Below are 25,166 nucleotides of genomic sequence, written 5' to 3' on the forward strand. Positions count from 1 at the left end.
TCTTGTCAGATGTCTCTTCTGCCTCTCCTCTCCGTGCCATTTCTGGAAGCCACAAAGATTAAAATCACAGTGCTGCTATTGCTCCTGCCACTCTCAGTTGCCGTTTACAGACACACAGAGGTGAGATGGTGAAGCGAAGAAGTGAGAAGTGCTGGTTGTCTTCTGTCCTCCAGCCTGTGACCTGGAAAGTGACCTCAGAAGGATGTGTCCATTCCTAAAATGCATCTCAAGGAGACACAAAGCTTGCAGGAAGAGCTTCCCTTCATAGATAATCCTAACTATGGCTGCTGGAGCTGTTATGAACACTGCTTCATTTATCTTACAGAGGCTATAATACAATAGCCGTAGAGAACATAACAGACCCAGGTGGTGCACACAAGAAAATTACTTGTTATTGTCAAATGTATGTTGCCTCAGATGTTTGCGATTCCTTCTTGCCTCCTCAACTTGCATCCCAAATGGGAAGGACTAGATTGTAAGAAGATGAGGAAAAGAATAGGGGGATGGAAGTAAAAACAAGGAAGAGGAAAAGAGGGAAACATAATCATGCATATCCTCTGTCTTCGGTGTCTTCATTATTTCTCCCTCCGAGGCCTCTCCCAATGCTCTTTTGCCTTTGTTTGTTAAAACACAGTGTCATCTTATTACACTGCATTGTGTCTCAGCAAAAACACACAAGCAGCTCCCTGACAATTAACTACCCACTCTCAGCTGAGTAATGCTGCCGAGCCTCCAAAGAGACCCCTTTTTAATGTCACCAGATGACACTGTGTTATGCAAGCAAAACACTGTGACTTGATCTGCTCAGACAGTCTGATAACGGGGAAATATTGGAGTTGCGGTGGTCAATACTGCACGGAGTCTGCCAGCGTACTGAAAATGAAAATGACATCCTTCCTTTTGTTGTGCTTCAGGGTGCGGCCAGCGAGCGCTGCTGGTCTGGCATTTCCTCGCCTCATTAAGGTCTTGATTTAGACTGTCTGATGAGCTCGCAACGATCCAGCCGCACAGACTCACGGAGGCACTGTCGAAGCTACTGAGACCCCTTTTTATTAGTTAAATGGAAGCTGAAGAGGTGATTTCAATGTTGACTCATCATTTAAGGATCACTTGGAAGAAGTTTTGTGTTACTGGACTTTAAACGGGGAAGGGCCTGCCTAGGGTAAACTACGTAACAGAGATTTGGCACATCACAGGCAGTGCGAGGGCCAAACACTGTTACCATGGTAACCTTGGCACACCATATCTGGCACGAGTTTACAGTAGCGAGTGAACATGAGGGAAAAGATATGGAAAATGTATCTTGTAAATCAAAACTGTTTTACAAGATATGACACAGGGCAGGTTACCAGATGTCTCTCACACCCGCACTCATTTATTGAATAAACACAAATCTGGCAAAGCAATATTGTACGTGTGTGTGCACATAAGTGCATGTGTGTATAAAAACAAGAAAACATTAAAGAGAGAATCTCAATGATCCCCTATGGGAAAGCATTTGGCAAGAGTAGGGACAAAGAACTCCCTTACTCTACTACTTTTGCATTGTTATACACTAGCTGCCACTTCAACTTGTTCAACTGCTCAATAACATGAATATCCAATCAGCCAATCACATTGCACAAATTCCACACAAGTATAGTTGTTGACAGGCTGGTCTAAGTATTTCATAAACTCAAAAAAAAAATGCAACCACATAGGAAGGCAATAACTACTCATTACAACCAAGGTATGCACAAGATCATCTCTGAATGCACAAGAAATTGAACTTTGAAGCAGATGGGCTACAACAGCAGAAGACTACACTAGGTATCACTTCTGTCAGTTAAGAGTGGGATCCATCCTGGGGTTCAAGCTGCTGCTGATGGTGTAACAGTGTAGGGGTTATTTTCTTGGCACACTCTGGGCCTTTTAGTACCAACTAAGCATCATTTAAACACTACAACCTACCCGAGTATTGTTACAGATCATATCCATCCTTTTATGATCACACCGTGCCCATCTTTTAGCAGTCATAAAGCTCAAATCATCTCAAACTGGTTTCTCAAACTGTCCTTTTGGGATGTGTTGGAACAGGAGATTCTCAGTATGTACAGCAGACGAATCTGTAGCATCTGTGTGATGCCATCATGTCAAATCTCTGGAATGTTTTCAGCACCTTGTTGAATCTGTGCCACGAAGAATTAAGGTAAATGGGGTCCAACAGATATTAGCAAGGTATACCTAGTGAGTACCTAATGGCTGATGAACATACTTTAATTTCATTTTGCGTTCAAAGTTTGCATTAATAGAATTTTCATCAAATTCAATCAATGTCTATTTGACTGTGGCTGCTTCAAATCAAAAAAAAAACATCATCACCGCCTTGTAGGAGGAGAATCACAGTCAAGTTGAAACTTAAAACACTTTCCCGTCATCATCTATTCCTTCTCACTCCCAATCCTCTCTCCTCCTCATCCTCTTCTCTCTATGTTGCAGAGTTTTAATGAGAGCTCTTTGTCTAGAACGCACACTTTGGCAATCCTCTTAACAGTGAAACAGAAGAAAGTCTCACAACCCTCTGTATTTAGGGGTGCTAACTGGCGCACAGATTAAAAAAGCCTTCTGGGCATGGCTGTTAAGGCCCTACAATTCAATTTGACAAGCTACCAATTCCCCCCAGAACAGTAACAACCAATATATTTGACAGTGTGAGACTTTAATGACCTTTGAAACCCATAAATAGCACTGCGAAATCTGCTGAAATTGAAAACACTACCTGCTCTAAGATAATATGATTCATACTATTTGACTATGTGACATTTTGCTGTAAGGCAAATTTGCTATAAAATTTGCTATAAATACCACAGATGCCTTTTTTATGAAAAGCTCTGCCATGTCATTGCTTTAATCATTTGTATATACGGTACAAGACTGAGGGGTGGGGGGTTAATCATCGAGCGCAGATGCAATCAGATAACATAAAACGCACATCGACACTGCCCAGAGGAGCCGTTACCATGATAACAAAATGGAAATGGCCCACTTTGTTGCTACAGTGGTTGAGCGAGAAGGTGGGAGAAAGGAAAGGGAGACAGACAGACAGCGGGAAAATGAAGGAGGGCGGTGGCAACAGAGAGACCCGGTATTCAATAGTGGGGGGGGAGACTGGGCATTTTTGACTGTGAAGCAGAGACAGAATTACACATAATTATCCAGGCCAGCTAAGCTTCCACTCTTGGTGTAATTAATGCCATTGAGCTGAAAGAGGGTTTTTTTTAAAATCGCTGATATATTAAAAGAATGTTTCCGTGATTTCTCCACATTCAACTATTCTAATTAGCCCCAAGCAGATACTCTCTTTTCTTCAAGCTTGATAACTGTGAAGCGATGGCTTAAATCAAGTTTGAAGTGAAACTGAAAGGCCTGCTGTGGGATTTTGATGTCAATCAAGGAACTACTTGAGAAATTTCAGTTGCCAAATAGTTTCGTCAGGCCCCTTCAGATCTCAACAGCTTAAGAGGAGCAGCGCTGCGTCTCAGCCTGCTGTTGTGTAAGATGTTTATTGTTTTGGGGCTCCCCATCAGGAGCCGCGCAGGTCTCTCCGTCATGTTCCAACGCCCCCACGCTTCTGCTCCTTGATTGGTTAATGAGGTCCACAGCTCCGTTCAGAGCTGAGGAACTGATTGGCTCTACACCTACACCATCACGGCAGTCTCTTTGGAGGCATATCGGCCCTCGTATTGCTAACTGACACATACGTGTCGCCCACAGGGGTAGCAAATGTACCAACTGAGCAGTGGAGGAACCCACATCCAGTGCGCTCATCTGACAAAGTGAAAACGATATCATCCCTTGATGAGAAGTAAAACAGTCGCCGGGTCGGGACTGAGAGTGGGCAAACTGGATGCAGTTGGTATGCAAATGTATTCCAATCACAACAAAAGCCACACTGGTTGCTATTATGGAGACACCACCATGAAAGTAAAGCGCTACAGACAACATGGAGATTAGACAAAGCAACATGCACGCCTTTCTAAGGAAAGCAGTGGATATAAATGGGAGGAATGTTGCTTTTGGAGATCAATGCATAAAATCAATTCTTTATGCACAGACGGAAAGCTGCTTTCAGCTGCTCCCTTATTCACAAGGGGTCACCTCAGAAGCTAGCTCTGCATTGCATCCTGACGCAACCCCAAAGTGATTTCTGTTTTAAAGTGGAGATCTTTCCTTGTCAGGTGAATGTGTAAATCGCTACACCGGCTTTATGCACAGACAATGACTTCAAAGTTATCTAGCTGTGGGTCAGGCGTAAGTCACTTTTTAAGGCAAACTCACACATTTTTCTCTTGTATGAAGCTCGAATTTTGTCTTTTGCTATCTTTGCTTTCTAGTTAAATGCAGGTTTACCAAACATAAGGTGATATAGTTCCCCTCATAGCCAAACAGTTTACAGGAAGAGTGCCAACAACACTTGGTTCAAATTTTTAGCATCTTTCTATCATTTAGGAAAAAAAGACAAGCACAAAAAGAACAGGATGTGTGGAAAGATTTCAAAGAACACGTGACTCGTCTCTTTTGTTTACTCTAACTTTAACATTAAATACAAAGTTATATGTTTTTTTACACATCATTATTGTTGACTGTTTTTGGTCATCTTTCAAACAAAGAAGGCATGTAGGTGGATGGTTGCAGAGCCTGATTGGTTTACCAGCATGCCAATACAATCAGCTGATATTAGCCATTTGATATTAGCTGTTGGTAGTGGCATTCATAAAGACTAATGAATGAATGAAAAGTGAAAAAAAAATAAAGAAGATATTGGAGAAATCTCACCCCAACTATGACACGAGTGTTGATCTTGCATTGATTGTCCACCAGGGGGCGCTCTGGTGGACAATCAATGCAAGATCATTGATCAGATTTTTTAAAATACATAACATTACTTATTAGGTACTTGATAAATATGCGTTAAATGAAGCTTATTATATTAATTATGTTAAAATATGTCATTCAAATGAATCTAAAATTTACATAAAACTCATGTAAACATGTTGCCTAAGGGATTGCTAAAGTAGTAGTACTGGTATCTGGGAGGTATCTGACTGATATTTGTCACATTTCTAACAGTATGATTGTGCTAAATGTTAATTTGCCATTTCTTGATCTAACAACAAAGACAAAGTAGCTGTGCACACTTTCCTACAACTCCGTGGATGCAAATTGTCAAAACAATTTAAAATGAAAGGATATATAATTTCCACTCACAACACCTGCTGCAATATCAGCTAGAACAGGTAGTATGTTGTTAATTAATAACAACTTCTGCACTTGAGACAGCGCTACTTGGATGTAACTTGGCCGCAGGCTACAGTCAGTCACCGCGCAGACATATTGTGCACCCCTGTTTTCGCTCTGCTCCCTTTCATCTGCTCTGAGTAGTCACACTGTTTGCTCTATCGTTGCCAAAGCTCAACAGCAAGAAGCCAAAATGTGTAAAGGGCCTCTTTGACTTAACCATCTCTTCACCCTCACACTTCCACCCATACAATTACACATCTTCCTGTGTTTATTTAGTGTTGCACTTATGCCTTCACCTTTGCCTCCTTTTTAGCGTCCTTCCACCCTTTCTACACTGTTACCGCTTCTTTCTCTTTTTCTTCTTCTTCCAACTGCCTGTCCAGACATGGTGCTCTCCTTCCAAACATGGCTCCTCAACTCTCCAGATGGCACAGTCATTTCCACGACTTCAAAGGATGAGGAGTAGGTGGGGGGGGGGGGGGGGGAGGCAAGAAGGGATAGCAGAGCCTGCGCCACGGTGGCAAGTGATCCAACAAGCTGATGCACACTCGCTCACACAGAGGACCGCTTTCAATGAGACGATCTCGTGTTGGAAAGTTCAGGGAACAGAAGAAACTGTTTAACACCGAGACATCGGGGCTGTGTCCAAGTCACATTTTGATGCTGATGTCTTCATGTTTAATACATTTTTTTCAATCCAAGCAGACGCACAAACATTCGTCACGTCATTTCCAACGCCCGTCCGCTTGTATGTTATGCACTAATGCAGCAAAACAGCCTCTTATGTATTTCTGCATTATCTATCAACAAGTGCACTCACATTACTGAATATGTTAAATGGACCAGATCATACTTTAAACAAGACAGCTGGTTTTCACTCTGCAGCTTTATCTGATTAATTCCCTTGATGCATAAATGCAATTTTTACCATCTGGGGTAAAGAACGTGTGTGACCTGTGACTAAAGCATAATCTCAGCTGTGTGTTTGCCGTAGGCACAAACAGTGTTTTCTATATATAAGTAGCAGCAGAGAACATTGTATAAGGGTAAATAAGGAAGAACAGTACAAAGAAACTAATAATAGACACGCTTTATATATTATATATATACTTTAACTCAAAATCTGAGAACACGCATAGGCGCAGCATACTGTCCCAAAAAAGTAATTGAGATTGCATTTGGTTTTATCTTTAGCATTACTTGTGGATACAATATTTACCGGAGTATACTCAGATACATACGCTCACTGGCCACGTTATTAGACACCTAGTGACTGTTCAACTGCTTGTTTAAGCAAATATTTAATCAGCCCGTCACATGCCAGTAACTCAGTGTAAGTCGAGAGGACCTGCTGAAGTTCAAACTGATCATCCGAATGGAAAAGCAAGGTGATTTAAGTGAACACAATTTGAGTGAAAGGTGACTGAGGTGAAATTGGCATGGCCTGAGTATTTCAGAAACTGCTGATGTGCAGGGATTTCCCCATAAAACCATCTCTAGCGTTTTACAGAGAATGATGGAAAAAGAAAGAATATGAATATGAGTGAGTGGAAGTTCTCTGGGTGAAAATTCATTGTTCGTGTCAGAGGTCAGAAGAGAATGGCTAGACTGCTTCAAGCTGATAGGAAGGCAACGGTAACTCAAATAATCACTCGTTACAACCAAAGAATGCAGAAGAGCAACGCACAACACATCACACCTTGAAGCAGATTTGGGCTACAGCAACAGAAGACCACACTGAGCGTCACTCCTGTCAGCTGAGGACAGGAAACTAAGGCTACAAGTCACATGGGCACAAAATTGGACAATATGGAAGGTTAGAAAAACGCTGCCTGGTTTGATGAGTCTTAATTTCTGCTGTAACATTCAGATGGTAGGGTCAGATTTGGTGCAAGTAACATGTAAGCATGGATTCATCCTTACTTCAGATTGGTGGTGGTTTAATAGGGTGGGGGTATTTTCTCGGCATGCTCTGAGCCCCTTAGTGCCAATTGAGTATCGTTTAAACACCACATCCTAATGAGTTTTACTGCAGATCATATCCTTCCTTTTATGACCACAGTGTGCCCATTTTCTGATGGTTGCTTCCAGCAAGCAATATGTCACACAGCAACTCATCAAGTTATCTCAAACTGATTAACTGAACATGACAGTGAGTTCACTGTACACCAATGGCTTCCACAGCCACCAGATCTCAATTCAGTAGAGCACCAACAGCGTGTGATGCTGTCTTATCAATATGGACCAAAATCTCTGAGGAATGTTTCAGGCACCTTAAATCTAAGCCACATGAAAACTACGAAGCTGTCAAGGTCAAACCAACTCACTAATAGCAAGGTGTAACTAATGAAGTGGCCAGTTCATGTATATTACATTCTGCCAAAATCAGTTTTTTCCCCCCCAACACAATAAATTTATGAAAAAAATAGAATGGGAATACGTAAACACAAATGGGCACAACAGGAGAGGGAGAGAAGGTACGGGGTAGTGACGTCTAGGTTGAGTGTATAATGGTGTTGGTGTGCCGAATTTAACTCAGCGCGCCCATCTGACAGGATGTATCACTGCTGATGTTTCTCCATCACAGCATTTTCCACGTACACTAACCACTGCCCTGTACAGCGCATCGTAAAGAGCGCTTTGTAAATAACAAGGTGTTTTAGGTGAGTCACATCCTGAGTGTTCCTATGGTGGCCTTAAATAAAGTAGGTTACAGTGAACGTGCGTGTTCAGGAAAACACAAGTAGATACGAGGTTGCTCAGCAAAAAAGGTATCACTTATAATCTTTTTATGAGTGATTCATTCTGCATTAATGAAATGAAAAAAAAAAATGCATTGCGCGATAACCTCAAACAACATTACCTTTGTTATGCTTAGCAATAAACAGTCACCACACTGGGAGCTGCAGGGGTTTAGTCCCACACCTACACAGATCACTTCAGTAATAAAAACATTTATTTTGCCATAACCATACTTTGACAGGATTTGCCACTGTGTGGTAAGGATGGGTAATCACAGGAGAATTATTAAGAAAAAAAATGTTATCTGGAAGCTCTAGGCAGCCGTTAATCTGCCTGCGCCTACGAAATCATAAACTATCAGCCACGCTGGGAAAAGGATAAAGATGAAGGATTCCAGGAGTTCTGCTACATCACCTTTCCATTAACTCTCAGAGGCTGAGTGCTATGTCAGTAACACATGTCACCTTTAGCCAGCATAGATACGAGCATCACAATGACTGCCAGTGTTGTAGGAGCACAAGTATGTGACTTTACATGCCTGCCTCAGAGAAACAGCTCCACAGAGATTCCCTTCTGGAGCTCTGTGCATGAGTCTGCACTACCAAAGGGAGAAAAAAAGAACTCGTGCCTCGATTTAAAGCTTAAAGGAATCAATATTTGAACAAAAATGTATCTCAACTGTCCATTTTACTGTTCCACGTAATAACCATCATATTTTTAGTTTTCAAAAAGCAAAGCTTGTCTCGCTTGGACACTTTCAAAAACACAGTCTTTCTGCATCCGAGAACGTGTTTCTGTCAGCCTCCTCCAAGATGCATTCACTCCTCACTGACAATTAGCACTGCAAGCAGACAGCTCAGCCCGTGCACGCCATGTATATATATGAATGTTCATGCACATAACATTCCCATCTACTATAGCCTCTTAAAATGGAATGGGACGTCTGAGTTAGTGATTAGAAAATGTAAAGGTCAGGCGTGGCTGTGCAGATGTAGGACAAGGAGCACGCAGATCTTCTTGCATGACTCTGCAAAATGACTCAGTAAGTTTGGTGCAAAAATATCAACACATGCATGAGATGAAAACTATGTTAAAGTTGGTACACTTAACCATTCATCGCAGCTCATTTTATTATCACGCCAGTTTAACTGAATAGACATGAAATGTTCTATCATTGATCACTGCAGACGTTTTTCCCCCCCCACTCTTTCATCCTTATGTTATTTACATCCAAGAGTACTGGAAGTGATTCTGTGGTGCAGTGATTAAGATCCATGGTTTGAGGCAGAGCAGAGACACAAAACCCAGCCTCAGGGGTCACAAGCTAGTGTGCTCCCAGTGCCGGGCCCAAGTCTGGATAAATGGGAGGGTTTTTGCCAGGAAGGGCATCTGGTGTAAAATCTACACCAAAATAACATCTGCTACAGTAAATCCCTTGGGAAATAAGGTCCTTAAACACCGAGGTACTGATTGAGCCATGACAACACTTTAGTACTATAGTTGGATGACTGCACTAAGCAGAGATTGCCACTCTGCTTAGTGCACAGCAGCCTGGGCACTTCTTACATCAGAGTGTGCTGATGTCTCCACTGGTCGACTCCTGGTATTATTTTCTTTATTGTTAAGCAACCCAATTGGTGACTTAAGTTTTCTTTGACCCCTGTAATAACTATTAAACTTTGCTCCTACTGTAATATCTTTGTCTCCCTCCTTCATCGCCCTGTTGCCACAGTGTTGGATATCTAAGAGAGAAATCTAAAACTGGCAAAGACGGCGGGCCACGGGGGTGTTGATTTCAGGGAATATATTGCAACCTGACTCAAGAGACACAAAGTTCTCGGTCAGTGAAAAAGAAAAAAAGAAAGAAAGACGTTCAGTGTTTTCTAAATAATCAGAATAGTTCTGTCTACACTGGAAACATGTTTACAAGGGTGACGTTTGACACCCACACAGAGGGTGGTGCTGTTCAGCTGCCACACCTGTTAACAACCTGACCACTAATTGCCACGTGAGCAGCAGCTGAAAGTGGTCTTTGTTAATGAAGAACTGGAGTGCCGGTATAGAAAAGTAGCACAGAGGGATGTATTGTACAGGACAGAGGTTGCACTCAGGTCCTAGATCTAATCTGCTTGCCTTTAAGCCATACTGTCTGAGGAGTACAGGTTACTGCTTCTCAGCTAACAGTCATGGCTCTTGGACTCATTTTCTGGTATGTTTTGTTGATGTTAGCACAATTTATTCCAGTTACCTCTAAATGAGACTTTAATCTGATGGCATCGTCTGGCTATCTTACAGGGTTTCCTGTATTTCTTTACCATTTGATAGTAATGGTGGTTCACCAACTATAAAAGGTAGTTGCTTTTCTCAATTTTGACATTAAGCCTAAACTCTGCAATTTCTATATAAACTTTCTCTCACTTTACAGGCTATGGGCATAGATATGGATATATGTATCCAAATAAAGCAGAGCCACGTGACCTAGTGGATGATGGAGATGATGACATTTTGACCTCGGATCAGGGTAACCAGCAGGCTGCAGACAACCAGCAAGCTGGATTTGTGTACAAAAGCTATAACAAACGTTCGACTAAACAGCAGCAGACTCAACAAAAACAAGCGAACCCACAAATCGCACCAAAGATAGAGGGACTTGTTAATGGTGAGACAAGACAATGGGGGCTAGTAAACCTTAATGAGCCACTCCTATTCCCTTGAAAGTCCAGCTCTGAGGTAGCTAACCCAGCAAAGCCCAAGTTAGCTGCTGTAATGCCTCGCTCTGCGTCATTTGTTTATGCAAGCACTATGCCCCTCTCGACAAGCACTGGTCAAACTGCATACTATGAGCCTGCTTCATCCTCAACCTTTCAGGCTGTGGCACCTCGCAGCTATGAGTCCTGGCAGCCTGAACCAGTGAGCAATGGTAATGGGGTGGCTGATTCAGGTTTTGATTACCCAGGCCAGGACGTCGGCACAGTCTCCAGTGGATATAGCTATCGTTCAAGAAAGAAACCCAGTCTTGTGTTTGAGGAAGTATTTCGGTATCCCTCTGAAAACTCCCAGCCTCAAAGTACTGGTCCTGGCACTAATGATTATGGCAGATTACATGAGCAGGGGGTCTGCAACTGGGCAAACCTTCACATCAGTGAAGCCATCCTCTCCGAGTAACGTACGAGCCCAGCCTTTCTCTCAGTCTTGGAGGGGGGTTCTTGCTTTTTCGAAGTTCTTTGGAGGCAGGAAGCTTAAATTTAATAAGATGCTCCCCCGGCCACAAAATGCAGTGTTCAGCCCCCTGTGGGTCCAGGTTCCCTCAAGGGTCAAGGTTTACCAGAGTGTCATGGCTCCGTCAAGAGGTTATCAACCGATCTTTCATAACCCACATCCTTCAAGATATATTGTCCGGTCCAGAAGCAGCTACCAGAGAGGAAGGTATGTCCAAAGCAAAACCAGATACACTCCGGATTATCCTCCCAATGGCATGGAAGGTGTCGAACGGCCTGCACAGAGCTAATCAGCCGAACTGTTTGGCATGGGAGTACACTCAAAGATATGCTCATGCTTATTTCAAACAAAACTTGGAAAATGCTGACCATTGAAATGGTTGTCCAGGATATTAAAACTAAATGTTTAATGTTTGAAATACTCTAACAGTTCAAAGTTTCTGATCTGCAAATACTAACTTCTGCTTTCTTGCTTGCAGATGTGCTCTTTGACAAAAATAAACCTTTTTATGTTTAAAGTGTTTACTTTCCAGGCTGTTTTTATATTAAATATATATATATATATATATATATATATATATATATTTCTCTTCATACTACTATACCTCAAACGATCACTATTGCGCAACTGCTAATGCTGAAAGTGGCTGTATTGCGCTTAACTTGTCTCTTCAGGCAAATTGTGACTGTCAGTTAAGGGGTGTGTGCCTATATACTGAGTCTATGGCTCCACCAAAAAATGCATCAGTGCAGACATGCAGGTGGTTTACCTTGGCATTGAAATCCTTGTTTCCCAAAGCCCCTGCAACAAAAAGACGGGGAAAGCTAAGCAAGTTGGATTCACTTTATTCCATATTGATTAAAACTAGTTAATGACATGCATTCAATTCGATGAAAGCTTGACTACAAAATGCCACAGGTACATTTAAACTTGAACACTGCAAATGGCAGTGACCGAGGATATTACGCTGTGTGTGTGCATGAGTGACACTTACCAAATGAAGTCTGTACAGTGACTGCAGAACGTCGGCTGCTTGAAAAATCTCGCAGTAAACTTGTGATTTTTCACTTCATGCACGTTTTTCTGCCGCAAAGCACCTTTGCGGGCGAATCTGTTCCCAACCCCAGCTGAATCATTATAATGTAAAAGATGGTCAGCCATAATTGGGGAAGGGGGAGGAGGAAAAACCCCAAATTAAAAACAAAAACTACACAATCAAGTTTGTGTTGTCCCGACCGATTTCTTTTGAGTGATTATCCCTGTCTCTTCACAGCTCTGGACAAGTGCTGGAGCTTTGCCTGCTGTAGACGGACCGCACGCCTTCCCTCTGCCTGGACCACAGCTGAGCGCTTCTTTTTCATTCGGAGTGACGTCGGAGAAGCCCGCCTTCACGTACCGTGGGAATATTTCACTCCAAGTTCAGCGCACGATTAATCAGAGGCGATTCTTGCATAATATATGCAAAGAAATTAAAGAAGCAAAAGGTGTATTTTTTATGTGTTGGAAGACAATTTTATTTTCTAGCAAAGTAAAAACATATGCTCACTAATGGTACATCAGAATGGGTCAACTATATTTAATTATCCCTAAAAGAATGCGCAAAGTGCACTCTCTATGGATTCGATTTTCTGTAAGCACCCAACTATTTCCTTATTTGCTGTACTTGTTAAAAACGACTCTATACCATCAGCTGGGATTCTGAAAAGTTTCACCAGTGCTAAATAAAAACAAAAGAAAAGAAAAAAAGCTAGGAAATGGCTTTACTATTCTGCTCCTTTTTACACTGGAGTAAGAAAAACATACGAGGATCACATGAAGGAAACGTCCATCACTTACTGAATGCAAATAAAACTGCGGGCGTTTAGCGCCATCGTGTGGACTTGAGCTAGATCTGATACATCCGTGGCTACAGTGCAGAAAGATTTGACTGCATTTGATACCACTCGGCCTGATATATATATATATATATTATATAATATATATATGGCCCTATATATATATAATTATATATTATATATCTATAGATATATATATATTATATATATATATATATTAATATATTATATATATATATATATATATATATATATATATATATATATATATATATTATATATATATATATATATATATATATATTCATTCGTTCATGCCACAGGCAAAAATCTCCTTTAAGAATAGACTTTATAGACGTATCTTAAAACAAGCTGGAAAATAAAGGTGTGAGCAAACCAGAGACCACGAGCTGCATATAAATGATTGAATAAACTTATTAAGCTGTAAAATGCCAGGGACAAATATGTACACATACTTATGTACGTTTACGGACGCAAAGGAGACGTGTTTCTATGGCAACATGGAGACGCTGCATGTCTGCGGAAAACGGATGTTGCGTGGCTGGAGGACGCTAAAGTTTTGAACCGTTTTGAGCGGCGGAATCAGTGCTCAGGGGACGCCGCTTTTTGGTTAAGTTTATACATGTTCACTAACAGTGTGCCCTGTTTTAGCGCGTTCTCGTTCTGCTCGTGAAAGCCAAACGAAACCGTAAGAGAGGAAAGGACGAGCGTTACGTTTGCTCGCTTTAGCTCGGCTAACGGTATTTGCAACATGTTTGCTAATGCACTGCTCGAGTCCCAGTCAAGTAGCTAATAATTAGAGTTTCGGTTTTTTAAATATGCTGGTTATTTTAGTTAATGTTAGCATGCTGCCATGTGTCGTAAGGTTTCCGCTTTGGATCACTGTTTAACTAATGTTAATATATGTAGTGTTTGTCAACAAAGCAGCACAGCGTACTCGTTGTTAGTGTCTTTTTTCACTTGCATACTTCTTATAGATCACCATGAGCAAATATGAGCTGTCATCGGAGAGACTGGACACTGAGTTTGACCATTTTCTGCTGGACATGAAGCCATATGTCCTCAAACACCCAAGCAAGACAGGTGAGCCGTTATTGCCTATGCATTACGCTTCAAACCGGGTTTAAATGGTAAATGGATTGGTACTTGAATAGTCATTCTTCTGAATTTAATTCTGCTCAAAGTGCTTACAACTACAAGTCTCAGTCACCCAATAACACACACGGTCATACAGGGCTTTTATCTATGTCTAAATGCTTTAAAGCATCCATACGAGTGTGAATGTGTGTGAATGCTTTAAGCATTTAGACATAGGTAAAAGCTAGGGTTGAGTTTTTCTTCCAAGGAGTCTTCGACCTGTGGAATGACAGAGTTACCATCAGCTCGCCAGACAATCTGCTTATAATATCTGAGCCACAGTCACCCCAAGTACAAACAGCCCTATACTAATAACCCTGTAACCCGCTTTTGTTGTTGTGAATTTGCACCGAATGACAGCTGTGAATGGCTATAGCCTCCACACTACCCTGTATCTGATATGTTAGTCATGTCATTCAGTTTTCAATTCCATTTTATTTATGCATCACTAATTAATATCAGCAGTCACCTCAAGGTGCTTACATGGTAATATAAAAGACTTACAATATAAAAAAGAAACCCCAACAATCAGCCGTCCCCTGTGAGCAAGCACTTGGTAGTGGGAAGGAAAACCTCCCTTTTAAAAGAACGATGCCTCCAGCTGCAACTAGTTGGGGGTTGAAGGGAAAGACGAGAGACAGGACAAAAGGCAAGCAATGAGAGAGAGCCAAAGTTGAATAATTACTAATGATTAAATATAATAGTGATGTATAAACGCTATTGCAAAAAAAAAAGTTATTACATCATGGTTAGTGATCCTTTCTCTCCTTGTCTTCTCAGAGCGTCAGCGCTGTGCCCAATGGATAAAGAAGCTGTGCGACCCAGCCACATGTGGTTCAGGTCTGATTGGTCGCAAGAACCGCAACATGTATGCCCGTTTGCTCCTTCAGATGCTCAAAAGAGGGGTCCTGGATGGGCCTTTCACCAGCAAACCAGAGCCAGGAAGCCTTAAAACACTTCCTACATACATGGTAAGAGTTATTGCTTCAACAAGTCGTATATTTTCCTGTGCTGACAACTGGTTTTAACCACTTCAGAAAGTTTGAAAACTGTCACCCATTCATTTCAACGAGTGAGTGTGTCCAAACCTTTGACTGGTACTTTATATGCACTATTGCAGTGGATTGTTTAAACAGAGAGTTTATAACTAGCCAACCGAACCTTCATCTTCTGAACCTTGTACTTAATTTTAATTTCTAGTCCATCTACTTTGATGAGCCACTGAGCAGCCTGAGTGTGGAGCACGGTGTTAGAAGCCTGCCCGACTGGGTGACGGGGGAGCTGAGTGGCTGTTCTGATGACAGTTTAACAATGGATCTGTTTAAGGACAAACCCAGTTCTACACCTGTTAAAGATCATCACAGGTATTGTCAATGAAGATGACCTACAAGGTCTAATTGTGTTGGAGTATATGTATAACAGGGGTAGGCAACCTTTTTGGTGACGAGTGCCATCTAAAATTTCCTCAGAAGTCAATGTGCCATATTAGCAATTAGCAATAAATTTAATAACGCTCTATATTAACAGTTACTGCGCTGAGCGGAGAGCTCCTGAAGCATTTGAAGTGTCGGAATGTGGAAATTTCAACATCGCTTGAAAAAAACTGCCAGCTATCAACGTCCCTCTCACCACTAGGCTAAGTGATTTTTAGCCAATTACAAGTTGAATCTGGTAGTTGGGGTTGTTAGCTAAGATACCATCATTAAGACGTGGCACAACTAATGTGTCTATGCGAGCTAATTTGCGATGTGCACCGCTGGCCCGGCCATTTATTTTTTAATGCACCCTCTCAGATTAATTCACTGCATGTCGTGCCCAGGGCTGGACTGGGACAAAAACATCAGCCCGGGCATTTTGACTAAAGACCGGCCCACCAGGTATTATAGGAAAAGCCATAAAGCCTTTGAATAAAAACAAATGCTGTTGTGACAGTGATTTACACTGTCTTGTTGACATATGTATAATTTCTATATGTTGTACATCAGATAACAAACTTTGGTTGTAAGTTCAGATAATTATTTAATAAAAGCTAGACATTTTAAATGAGAATAAGAAAGAAAAGTATTTCTTTGTGCCCCCCTTTCCCTGTTAATGCGCTACGTGGCCCCCCTGGCAAAACTTTGCTAGACCCGCCCCTGCACAGTTACCAGCTGTCAGCTACATAAAAAAGGATCCTGGTGTTATTTGTCTCTCAGAAACAGTTCATAACTTCCCTTCAACTCATTCATGTCACCTAAAAGGTAAACCTGTTTCTCCATCACCTGTTCAGCCCTGATGATTCAGTAAGGACATCTCCTGGTTTCATCTTCATGTTTCCCTCTGACCACATATCCAAACCGATATCATGACCAGCAGCTTTTACAGCTGTGTTTGCAGCAAACATCAGCCGATACTAGAAATTAGTATTAAATACATTCTAACAACAGCTGATCAAGCTTAAACGTGCTGTTGTTGTTTAGTGCGGCATCTGCTGGTTTCCTCTTTCTGGCGCAAAGTGGGCGATAAACAAAGGAGAAACGGGACTTGCGTCAGAAATACCGATCAGCTGATCATTGATCAGTTTCAAGATTGAATGAGAGAAGAAGAGGCAGCTGACACCGTAAAAAAGCAGAATAAATCCAGCTTTGTGTCTTTTCCATTCTAGCTGAAGTACGGGACAAACTGTGTTCCTTTTCAGCTCAATACAAAACGCGTGATATTTTCTCTGAATACGGGACGATTCCATTTTTACAGCACGGTTGGCAACTCTACTAACTAACCTTATGAATAAAATAAAGTTCACTATCAGTAAAATCATAGCATTCACCCAGCTGTATAGAAACTCCGTGATGCTAGCTAGTACGCCTTACGAGTTATTGTAACTGATTGTAAAAACTCAGCACAACGAAAATAAACTCCACCTAAACTTGGTTTATATCTGACCCAGATAGACTGCAGGTCATAACTTCTTACCTGAAGTTCAGTTCACCTGACACTCGGACCGGTGGCCGCCTCGGGTCTCTCCTCCTCCTCCTGCCTCACCTTTCCCTCATCCACCTGGCCTCTTGTGGCAGCTCCGCCATAGCCACCACCAAACAACTGAGTTATTTTTACACATCTGCCAGCATCTGGCCAATCCACCATCTTTTATTGTTTATACCGTTACAAAAAAAAAAAAAAAAATCATCGGTGGCCAGTCCAGCTATGGTCGTGCCATCAGTTAACCCTTCGCGTGCCAACTGTGGCACGCGTGCCCAGGGTTGCTGACCCCTGATGTATAATGTATAATTGGAGTATATGTATATTTTAAGGATTCCTTAAAACATTTTTTAAAGTTATTTTTTATGCATTTTCATGGTTTACTTTCTTTCAGTCGGGACACCTACACTTTTTTTGTTTGTTTTTTTGTTTTAAGCTGATATTTCCATCTGTTAATTTATTTTTGGTGGCATGGCTGTGGGGCTTTCTGGGCCCAGGAAGGCATCTGTCTCCCTGCATGGAAATCTTGTAGTGAGGAGAGCCGCAGCAAGACTGACAACACAGAACAGAACAGGCATCAATGGGAACAGATACAACACTGCCTGAGAATGAAAGGTGGAGCAGGGATGGTAGTAGGTTGCAAAATGGCTTGCACAGCAATTGTGGGTGTTGCCTGGCTTAAGTACCTTAACATTTTCCCCTTAAACGCCTGCTAGGGGTAACTGTTGTTTCTCTTTTCTGAACTGAGCGGTTTCTGTCATATTTCAGGCTTGCTTCCAAAATAAAAGGCCTGTGTGTGCATCAGGAGTTAGTGATTATGATCTCTGCCTATATTATCATGCATGGGCATCCCATTATAGTTCTTATTGGGTATTGGGTTTTTTTTTTTAAAAGACTGATGTTGATCAGTTTTACATGGTCTATTTCTTAAGTGGGTTCTTGGTTCTAGTCTAGTCTTGGCTTCGGTTGTGGTAAATTGTGACCTCCCCTACATCAGCTAGGCTTATTTATTCCTTTTTTTTGTTCAGTGTATAATTTGCAGTACGACACAATGAAGAGCTGTCAGTCTGCTTTGTAGGTTTCTCTAAATACAATACAGATTTTTAAAACCCCTCAGTTTTGATCTGCTTCCTGTCTGGAGTGATACATGATCAGGCTAGTATGAATGGAAATTAATTCAGTGATCTGACTGACCAGCATATAGAAAGTGCATACAAACAGATAGGGCTAGCGTTTGAAGCTGAACGTATTTTCTGATGTATTTCACAGGTTTATCAGTGAATAATTTGCAGCTTCACTGCAGTGTCTCCTAACACAGATAACAGCGTCTAAGTGGTTAAGGATTTTTTTTTCTCTATAGCAGGAAGCTGCTATGTAAATTACCAAGTGTATATTGAGACAATATAAATATTGTCTCACTGAAAGAAAGTTGCTGTGAGACAGATCTTAAGTGTTTTTGACAGTGCTTTTGATGCATTAAAGAACTGTTTGCATTAAGCTGGCAAGCTGCTTCCTCATTTGATAAATGAGCAGAATCTGATTCAGTGGGAAACAAACAAAAAGACAAACTCATTTGCATATAAAATATAATATCTTTTATCTCTTGAAAAGTTCAGTTGCTTATTAAAAAGGCAGCGAGACATCCTGGCAATCATGTCCTTTGTTTTCTATGAAATGAGAGTTCAAACAATAATTGGTATGTATAGTAGGATGATGGCATGTTACTGCATGATTGGTAAGCTCTTCCTCCTGTTTCTCCTTTTGAATTTAATTCTCTATAAAAAAGAAAGTGGGAAAACAAAAACCCAAACATTTTTTTTGTCAGATATATAAGGTGCTAATGTATAAGGTATTTATTGAAGCATTCTGTTTTAAAGTTCTTCTACCAGACTTAAAATACTGAACTTTGCTGTGAAACTGGATACACGCAGCTTTTGTGAATGATTGCCCATCGTATTTGCTCAGCAGCGCTGTCTGAAAAAGCCAAAGACATTGCCAAGTTGTTGCATCAGTCCGCGTGAGCTGTCCGTTCTGACTTTTCAAAGAGAAATACTTCAAAACAGCATGAGAGGATGAACCTCTCGTATTCTCTATCCATCTTTCTGTTCCTCCCCTCTTTACACTTTACCAATTGTTGAACTTGAGGTGTAACCCCCACAGAGCAGATAAAGAGAAGAATAAAGCTTGGTAGCTCATTAGTATGTTCTCCGTTTTCTTTAATTGTTTGGCTTTCATTTCTTTTTGAACATCAGTCAAATGCCTAAAAAAAATATTGACTTTTAAAATTGGCCTGTGTTTTAAAGACGCTTGTGCTGCTCAGGTATACATCTATGTGTATAACACGCCTCGCTAAAACATTAAGCATCCTAGCATGCTTTTAGATATTTCATCTGACTCAAGGCAGTTCAGAAGCTCAACAAAGTGACGTTAGTAATGGCTCATTGATTTTTCACTGCAATTAACAAGGAAAGGCAAATCACCGCCCAGTGGCTTCATAAACTCATTAGCATAATAAAAAGAGAGCACTGTAAGTGCATTAAAGAGAGCTTAATATACACCAGGGCACTGTGTAAGAAGAAGCACAGGCCCGCCGCTGCCATATTTAATTCAAAGTTTTTCTGTCGGCTGTGGAGTCATTATGATTAGGCAGCGTGGTAGTTAGCTCTGTCACCTCACAGCGAGACGGGTGTGAACGTTTTGAACAAAGAGGCCTGGTGGGGCCTTGCTGTGTGGCACAAGCATGTTCTCCTTTTGTCTTTGTGGGTTTCTTCCCACAGTTACAAAAGATCTTGATTTGGTTAACTACCAACTCTCTGCATCAGCCCTGGTGTCTTTTCCAAACTGTCTCTGCTCCTGGGCTTTATTTTATATGACTTGCTCATATTGTTTAAATGAGTCTTATCCATGTATGGCCATAGGCCTGTATCTGTTTGCTTAGTAGGTGCTCGAACTTGAATTACAGATGATGTAAAAGAAAACGTGTGGCTACCTTCAGTTAGTTACAGCCTTAGAGGGTGTGGATAGAGGGGATTTTTGTGGCAAGCAGACTGCTGAGTACCATGGTGTCTGATTAGGATAAGACCATGAAAGACCTTCAGATCACAGACTAATGTCCTGATGGAGAAAATTAGCCAGACCAAGAGTCCTTTTATGTGTCTCTCTCATTTAGATAAGATTAAATAGAAGGAACTCATCTGAGTCCCTCCCTGTGATGTGGCAGCATTTGATCTGTTTCACGCACCATTAGTCAGGTGATAGGCAGGGCTACGTTTAGCTTCTGAAGCTGGCCGGTTCGGGTTTCAATGTCTAAATGTAAAATTGTGCTGGTTTTTTTCGGAGGTTTTGAGATCACACACAAGTGGATGTGGCATGTTGTGTATATGTGTGTGTTTAGCTGATAATATTTTGTAGCATTAGTCAGAAATATTGAATTCCAAGCATGCTTTCCTCTTAAGCTGTGGTATTTCTAATTCCTTATTTAGCCACCAGATAGAGCTACCGCTTCGTATATAGCAGCAGTCCAGGTACAGCAATGCTGTGGGACATAAAAGCAGCCAATCTGCATTGGTCAGCAGATCATATAAAACATAATCTGTGTTTCATATAATGTCTTATGTTTAAAGATGTTTCATTGCTAAATTGAAAGGATGGATAATAAATCCTCTGCATTTTCTGAAGTCAGTTGTTGATGTTGATTGAAAAGCCTCACATCTCGTGCTCACAGGCCCCCACTCTCCTTTTGTCGTCCCCCCCCCTCTCCCCCCTCCAGGTGGTGTAGGGTTATGGTGGAGAATAGGTGGGGGCAGAGGGATGTTAGTGTCCCAAGGTCAGACTGCTTTAGTGAGGGTGCCCGAAGCCTGAGACCCGGACCCACTGGCTCTGCACCTGGAGGTCAGACTGGTGTATGGATGTCAGGTTTCTTTAATCAGCCAAGCTGCAGCTTCTGAAGGTCTACATGGTTTTCTCATTTTCTTGTGTGTGCGCGTGTGTGTGTGTGTAGCTCTGGCCTGACTTGCCACTGCTTTGATCTCTGGGCCTCAGACTCCAGACACATCTGATTCAATTATCCTCATCCACCTGTTGACTTAGAGGCCCAAAATTGCAAAGCTTGGCCCCCTTATCCATGTTCTGTGTGTGTGTGTGTGTGTGTGTGTGTGTGTGTGTGTGTGTGTGTGTGTGTGTGTGTGTGTGTGTGTGTGGACACATGCTTAGAGATGGAAACTCTTTCTTTTGAAGTGTCTTCACATAATTATTCACAGACTAATGAAACAATATTGGAATTTATTGTGAGTGATGTAAAGCATTCATTTCAGTTCATTCTTGACATCCACTGACTAGTTTCTCAGAAGTGATATTAGACTGCGCCATGTTTTTGTGAAATCAACTCTGCATCTACAGAAGCTGTAACATATGAAATAGACTCGAGCGCTACCGGACTTCTTCCAGCTATTAAACACTCCAAAATGAACTATTTTGTAAATGCTACATATAAAGAAATGGGACAATCATTTCTACATCTAATCAGTATGTTGTAACATCACCAGTGTCAATTACAAGTGTGTTATTAGATCAGAATCCTATTTACGCCACTCTCTTTGGTACAACAACTTAATAACATGATAAATACAGTGCGGTGAAGAAGTATTGAGCAGACAAGGAGGAAGATTTCCTCGTCATTTATTAAAGTGGTCTTGGTCTATAGTTCTCCAGGTCTTTTGAAGATTTTTTCAAAGGATTTTTTTAGGACATTGATTGTCCAGTCAAATGTATCTGACCATTTGCAAAGGAATGTTCTTGTTTGTTATGCCACTTAACACTAACCTATAAATCATTCAAGCATAAAAAGGCAACAAACTAATGGTATGCATGAGTGTTGTCTAAACATGAATGGACTAATTTTAAATTGTATTTTTAGCCTCTTTGTTGCTAATAGCCTTTTGTTCCAGTATCTTTAGTTGAATCTAGAGCTGGGCGATATGAGATTTTTTCATATCACGATATGTTTTTTTCATTTCAGGCGATAACGATATCTATCACGATATAAGCCAAATAACTATATTTGTAAGATTTAAATGTGCCGTTGCTCACAAGTAAAATGTGAAATAATCAGCAGCTTGTTTTTATTTAAATATTTATTTCCCATAATAAGTTCAACAGGGTAGATGTACTTAAGGAACATGAGACTTTTTCAGATAAATAAAGGCAAATATTGCAAACTACACAAAAGGCAGCCGCTAAAGCGTTTAAGTTTCAAAATAGAACAAACGAAACAGACTAAATTGTCAATTCCACTTAGAAACAAAATATTAATTCTAAAAATAAATCTTAGTTTGTTTTACAGAAGAACAGACAAAACTGACTAACTTTTGTCAATATCAAATAAACTGAGCACTAAAAGGAAATTCTCAATCTCTCCTTGTTGTATAGCTTAGCTTTTCAAACAGTTTTAACAGTTACTTTAGTCTGACAAAAGCCGAATGACGAATTAGCGCTTCCAGTCAGAGACTGAGGCTACGTCCACACGTACACGGGTATTTTTGAAAACGGAGATTTTCCTTTTTCGTTTTAAAAAATAATCCCGTCCACACATAAAGGCAGAAATGAAGGAAAACGCTGCTATGAACATGCCAAAGCAGCAGGTGGCGGTAGATTCCTAACCGTGCAAAAATATTGGCCAATCAGAAGTCTAGAAGTAAACAAAGCTGGGGCATAGAAGCAGAACCGAGTCGTATGTGTGGAGGGACAGTAACTGTGTGTATATGTAAGCATTTAAACACTGCAGAGAGTAGAATTAACAGTAACAGTATTGTAGAAATTCATTTCACCGAAACAATAACGTGGCGCACAGTGTGACGCATGCACCAGTTTATTGTATTTCCAGACTTGCTTTCGGCACAATTTACAGTGCACGCTACTCTGTTTTTTGTCAGACTTGAAATAGCCGAAATACCTTCACACTACGGAACTTCTATGGCTCTTCCGTTCGACAATCTCTCCGGCATTGGAACCATCATCTGTTTTCTCTTCGGTCACGCTCGGTTGATTTTTCTAGTCGGCACACTCATTTTGTGATTGGTTCGGCTCTGCGCTACTTAATTTGGATTGGCTGACCTTTTTTTTTTTTTTCTTTTTTTAAGAGGACAAGAGCGGCAAGGTCTATCGCGATAGATTAATTTCTCTATCGAGTAAAAGTTATATCGCGATACATATCGTTATCGTTCTATCGCCCAGCTCTAGTTGAATCTACAAAAATGCCATTGATAGACGAGTTCAGTAGGCATGAAATAGTATTTTTACACCAACAAGGTAATTCCCAAAGAAATATTAGCCAAAAATGTCGCATAAATCAGCGAACTATACCTAGATACTACACAAAGAGTTGATTGACAAGTCCATTATAATAAATGATAGGCAAAGCCACCAAAGATAAATTATAGGATAAGTTCTAATTGTCTAAACTTGTTGCAAAAGTTATGTAAGCGATTCTGTTAGTGATACAGTTGCACTAATTATCAGTTCAATGAGTTTAGGTTCATTTAATGATCTGTTATTGAGACCAAGGTCTCTTTTATGGGATGCATCATAATAAGATGATCACACATTTACCCAGATGACCTTAATTACTCACATTATGACAGGATATGGTAACGTTTTCACAACTTGGCTCGTGACTATAAGGACTCACCGAATGACTGTCAAGACATGCTCCAAGGTGGCAACCCCACTAGGGGTTAGACACCCAAGTTTATCTTTCAGAACTTAAGAAGCCTTTTGGGTTTTGTGAACCTAAAAAGCAGTCCATTTCCCTTCATGTGTCTTAGAGAGATTAGAGATAAAAACTTTATTAATCCCTCAGGTGGGTTCCTCTGGGAAATTCGGTTTCCAAATAGCACAGCACCGACAGAAGTTACAGACTGTGAGCAGAATACAATATATACACATATATAAATACAGAGACATATATAAATAAAGAGTATACAAAATGGATAAATAACATAAATAGGAACAAGAATACAAGGGAATTGCACATTTCAATTATTGAAGTCTATTGCACCGTTGAATATTAGCAAAAAGTATTGCACAGTGAAAAGGCACTACAGCTTAGTTGTCCCCCCCTCCTTTGTCCCCCTGTTTCCCTTCCCTCTCCCCTCCAGAGAGGAGTTAAACAGTTTGATGGCGTGTGGGACAAAGGAGTTTGTTGGTTCTTGTCTTTGGGAGAAGCAACCTGTCACTGAACAGACTCCTCTGGTTGTTTATGGCCATGTGCAGAGGATGCCCAGCATTGTCCATAATGTCCAGCAATTTTTTTTAGTGTCCTTTTCTCTGCCACTGTCACCAGAGTGTCCAGCTTCATGCCGACCACAGAGCTAGCCTTCCTGATCAGTTTTTCCAGCCTGGATGAGTCCTTCTTTGCTGTGCTGCTCCCCCAGCACACCACAGCATAGAAAAGTACTCCAGCAACCACCGACTGATAAAACATCCTCAGGAGCTTCCTGCAGATGTTAAAAGACCTCAGCCTCCTGAGGAAGTACAGTCGGCTTTGGGCTTTTTTATACAGGTGCTCTGTGTTGCATGACCAGTCCAGTTTGTTGTCCACCCACAGCCTGAGGTACTTGTTGACTAGGGCTGTTCGATATAACGATATATATCGGATGACGTAAAAACGTCTATCGTTTCATTTTATGCTATCATTTATTTCGCAAAATAAACTGTTTACGGCAATATTTTTTCATCCTTTTGATGGTCACTGTAGTGGCTATATTAATTTCTTCTTTCTCTCTTTCTCTTATATTTAATATAACCACACTACTGACGGACAAGCGCCTGTTTTTATGCGTTGTCGTTAGCAACAACAATGGTAACACCATCGCGTGTCCGCTTGTTTATGTTCCCCATAAACCTTTCACAATAAAGCTCAAGATCCTGTTGAGACTTTTCAAAATAAACTGAATCACGCGAAAGAGCAGATTATTT

General features: G+C 41.0%; 2 protein-coding genes and 1 long non-coding RNA gene across 12 annotated transcripts in view; 2 read left to right on the plus strand and 1 right to left on the minus strand.

The window, feature by feature from the left end:
* The window catches only part of prkcab (protein kinase C, alpha, b), a 117,929-nt gene extending 105,421 nt beyond the window's left edge, over nt 1-12,508 (minus strand). For both annotated transcript variants that reach the window (XM_026165054.1, XM_026165053.1), the window contains exons 1-2: nt 12,236-12,508; nt 12,011-12,042 (exon numbers count right to left, since the gene is read on the minus strand). In XM_026165054.1, the coding sequence (XP_026020839.1) occupies nt 12,011-12,042; nt 12,236-12,402 (199 nt within the window). In that variant the 5' untranslated portion in view covers nt 12,403-12,508. The remainder of the gene's footprint in view (nt 1-12,010; nt 12,043-12,235) is intronic.
* Nucleotides 10,065-11,761, plus strand: LOC113020817 (uncharacterized). Its single transcript, XR_003272237.1, has 3 exons — nt 10,065-10,231; nt 10,318-10,373; nt 10,448-11,761. It is a non-coding gene; the product is annotated as an uncharacterized LOC113020817 (long non-coding RNA).
* Nucleotides 12,509-12,595: 87 nt separating the features above from the next.
* cep112 (centrosomal protein 112) overlaps nt 12,596-25,166 on the plus strand; it is a 144,566-nt gene continuing 131,995 nt past the window's right edge. For 6 of the 9 annotated variants that reach the window (XR_003272234.1, XR_003272235.1, XR_003272236.1 and 3 more), the window contains exons 1-4: nt 13,588-13,706; nt 14,075-14,180; nt 15,015-15,205; nt 15,435-15,598. Coding sequence is in view for 6 of the 9 variants with exons in the window: in XM_026165044.1 (XP_026020829.1) it covers nt 14,081-14,180; nt 15,015-15,205; nt 15,435-15,598 (455 nt within the window). In the remaining 3 variants the exon portion in view is untranslated. Of the gene's footprint in view, nt 12,726-13,586; nt 13,838-14,074; nt 14,181-15,014; nt 15,206-15,434; nt 15,599-25,166 lie in introns of those variants that run through there. The other 3 variants (XM_026165046.1, XM_026165049.1, XM_026165045.1) reach the window with 3 other exon arrangements.

Source organism: Astatotilapia calliptera, chromosome 4 (genome assembly GCF_900246225.1).
Source record: "Astatotilapia calliptera chromosome 4, fAstCal1.2, whole genome shotgun sequence".
Lineage (NCBI taxonomy): Eukaryota > Metazoa > Chordata > Actinopteri > Cichliformes > Cichlidae > Astatotilapia > Astatotilapia calliptera.